A 1,814-nucleotide genomic window follows, 5' to 3' on the forward strand; every position below is an offset into this window, starting at 1 on the left:
CCAGCGCGCGCATTGGCAGTATCTCGCGACTAGTGTGAGTACGACATAGGAGCGGTGGCAGAGCTCTCTCTGACTAAGAACATTGCCTCTCGTGATGGATTGCCAGTCTTCGGCACTTTGTGCGATCGCTTGAGTTCCTGCATCGCCAGGGTTCATGTTGACCACATGGTACGTTGCGCTGGCTCAACCGAACTCTCGAGGATTGTGGGCACTGGACATATTGTACACAACGCTGGCAATAGCAGCATCGTCGTCTGCAATCGTCCAAAAGTGGGTCCTGATAGTTGTTTTCAACCGCAGTTTCTACGACTAGCTATTGCTTTTGCTTTGATGTCGTCGATCGGAAGAGCGAGATCCAAAAAAGCCCACAGCTCATGGCCGCAAGCACCGTCGCGCCGTACGCTGGGCCGTCGACCGAGACGACGTACAAGAACCCCGAGAGCACTAAGAGGACACGACAGCATGAGCCCGTAGACGCGACCGAAAAGAACGCACTGGGCGCGACCGTTCGTGCCAACGCCTACACAGAAAGCGAATCAAAATACTGCACGAGCCCCGTGCAGTGCATGGTCTACCGTCAAGGAGGTTGAGAGCCCAAGAATGCCGCCGAGATGCTGAGGCTGGACGGCCGCGGTCTGCAGCGACACGGAGCAAGCACGGAGGATGCTGCACACATGATCGATCGCGTCAGTCCATGATGCAAGAGATACGGAATACGACCTAATGGCAACCACTTGGGGCGCCTGGAGCACGAGCACCATCCAAAGCGACGTCGCCATCGCCGTGCCAAGAAAAGACGCGACGTAAACAACGCTCGCAGCGAGAATGAGCACCGCCTCGGAGGACGCCCTAGGGATAGATGGCGTATAGTCCTTGAGACTTCAAGGTGTGTTCGCACAGAGCCACGATGGGGCCAACAAAGTAGCTGCTGCCGGCCGAGACGACGCCCATATAACTCAGAATGTAGCCGCGCTCGACGGACGACGACGCGTACTTTTCCTCGAGAAGCAGCATAAAGTGACTCCTACGCACGCGTCACGAATCATCATCAAGCATCCATATTGTCGTACCGAAACAAGATGGCGGCGGCCGCCATGAGAAGACGAACGAGGAGAATGCTGCGAGCGAGGGGCGACGCCTTCAAAATCGACATGTAGTCGCGCAGCTTGGCACGTACGGACGCGACCAAGGACGGCGGCGACGGCGACGCTGGCGGCGCAAGCAGCGATGCAGCGTCATGGAGTTCGAGGTCTTCGGCTGCATCGTCTTCGTCAAGCAAGATTGGGCGGTGCGCGGGCGGTGTCGGAAGGTACGACGGCAGCATCGTGTACACGAGCCCGTAGTTGAGGACGAAGACGATAGCCGTGAGGAACGCCGTGATGTTGAAGCCATGAGGACGACTGCTGAGGTATCCGCCGACAAGCGGCCCGAAGATAAAGCCAAAGCTCGAGTACGCATTGATTTTGCCCATGGCGTCGGCGCTAGTCGCGGCCACAGGGTCAGATAGTCGCAAGGTGTCGTGGTGTAGCTCGAATCGTACCGATGGGCAGGCGACGTTTGGTCCGCGACGATCAGCCGCACCGTGCTCAGCGAATGCTTGAAGATGCCGCACGGCACGCGCGAGACGAGCGCCATGGAGAGTGTCAGCGAGAGGCCAAGGAGGACGTAGCCGACTGCGGCGCCGGCGATGCCAACGAGGAGCACGAGACGACTACAGCAAAAGATATGTGATTAGCCATGACCGAGGGCAGAGGACGGTATGTACCGATCGTAGATATCGCTGAACACGCCAGCGAGCGGCGAGGTCACCATTT

At 58.1% G+C, this 1,814-nt stretch overlaps 1 protein-coding gene across 1 annotated transcript; it reads right to left on the reverse strand.

The window, feature by feature from the left end:
* Window positions 1-313: 313 nt before the first annotated feature.
* SPRG_18276 (hypothetical protein) lies at window positions 314-1,802 on the reverse strand (the record flags this gene model as incomplete). The annotated part of the gene is made up of 8 exons (XM_012357715.1): window positions 1,766-1,802; window positions 1,541-1,711; window positions 1,071-1,481; window positions 899-1,024; window positions 721-849; window positions 576-666; window positions 496-520; window positions 314-444 (listed from the first exon to the last, which is right to left on the reverse strand). The coding sequence occupies exons 2-8, from the start codon at window positions 1,633-1,635 to the stop codon at window positions 314-316; spliced, it is 1,008 nt and encodes a 335-aa protein (XP_012213105.1). The 5' UTR covers window positions 1,636-1,711; window positions 1,766-1,802.
* Window positions 1,803-1,814: the final 12 nt, after the last annotated feature.

The sequence above is a fragment of the Saprolegnia parasitica genome, assembly GCF_000151545.1.
Source record: "Saprolegnia parasitica CBS 223.65 unplaced genomic scaffold supercont2.1088, whole genome shotgun sequence".
Classification (NCBI taxonomy): domain Eukaryota; phylum Oomycota; class Saprolegniomycetes; order Saprolegniales; family Saprolegniaceae; genus Saprolegnia; species Saprolegnia parasitica.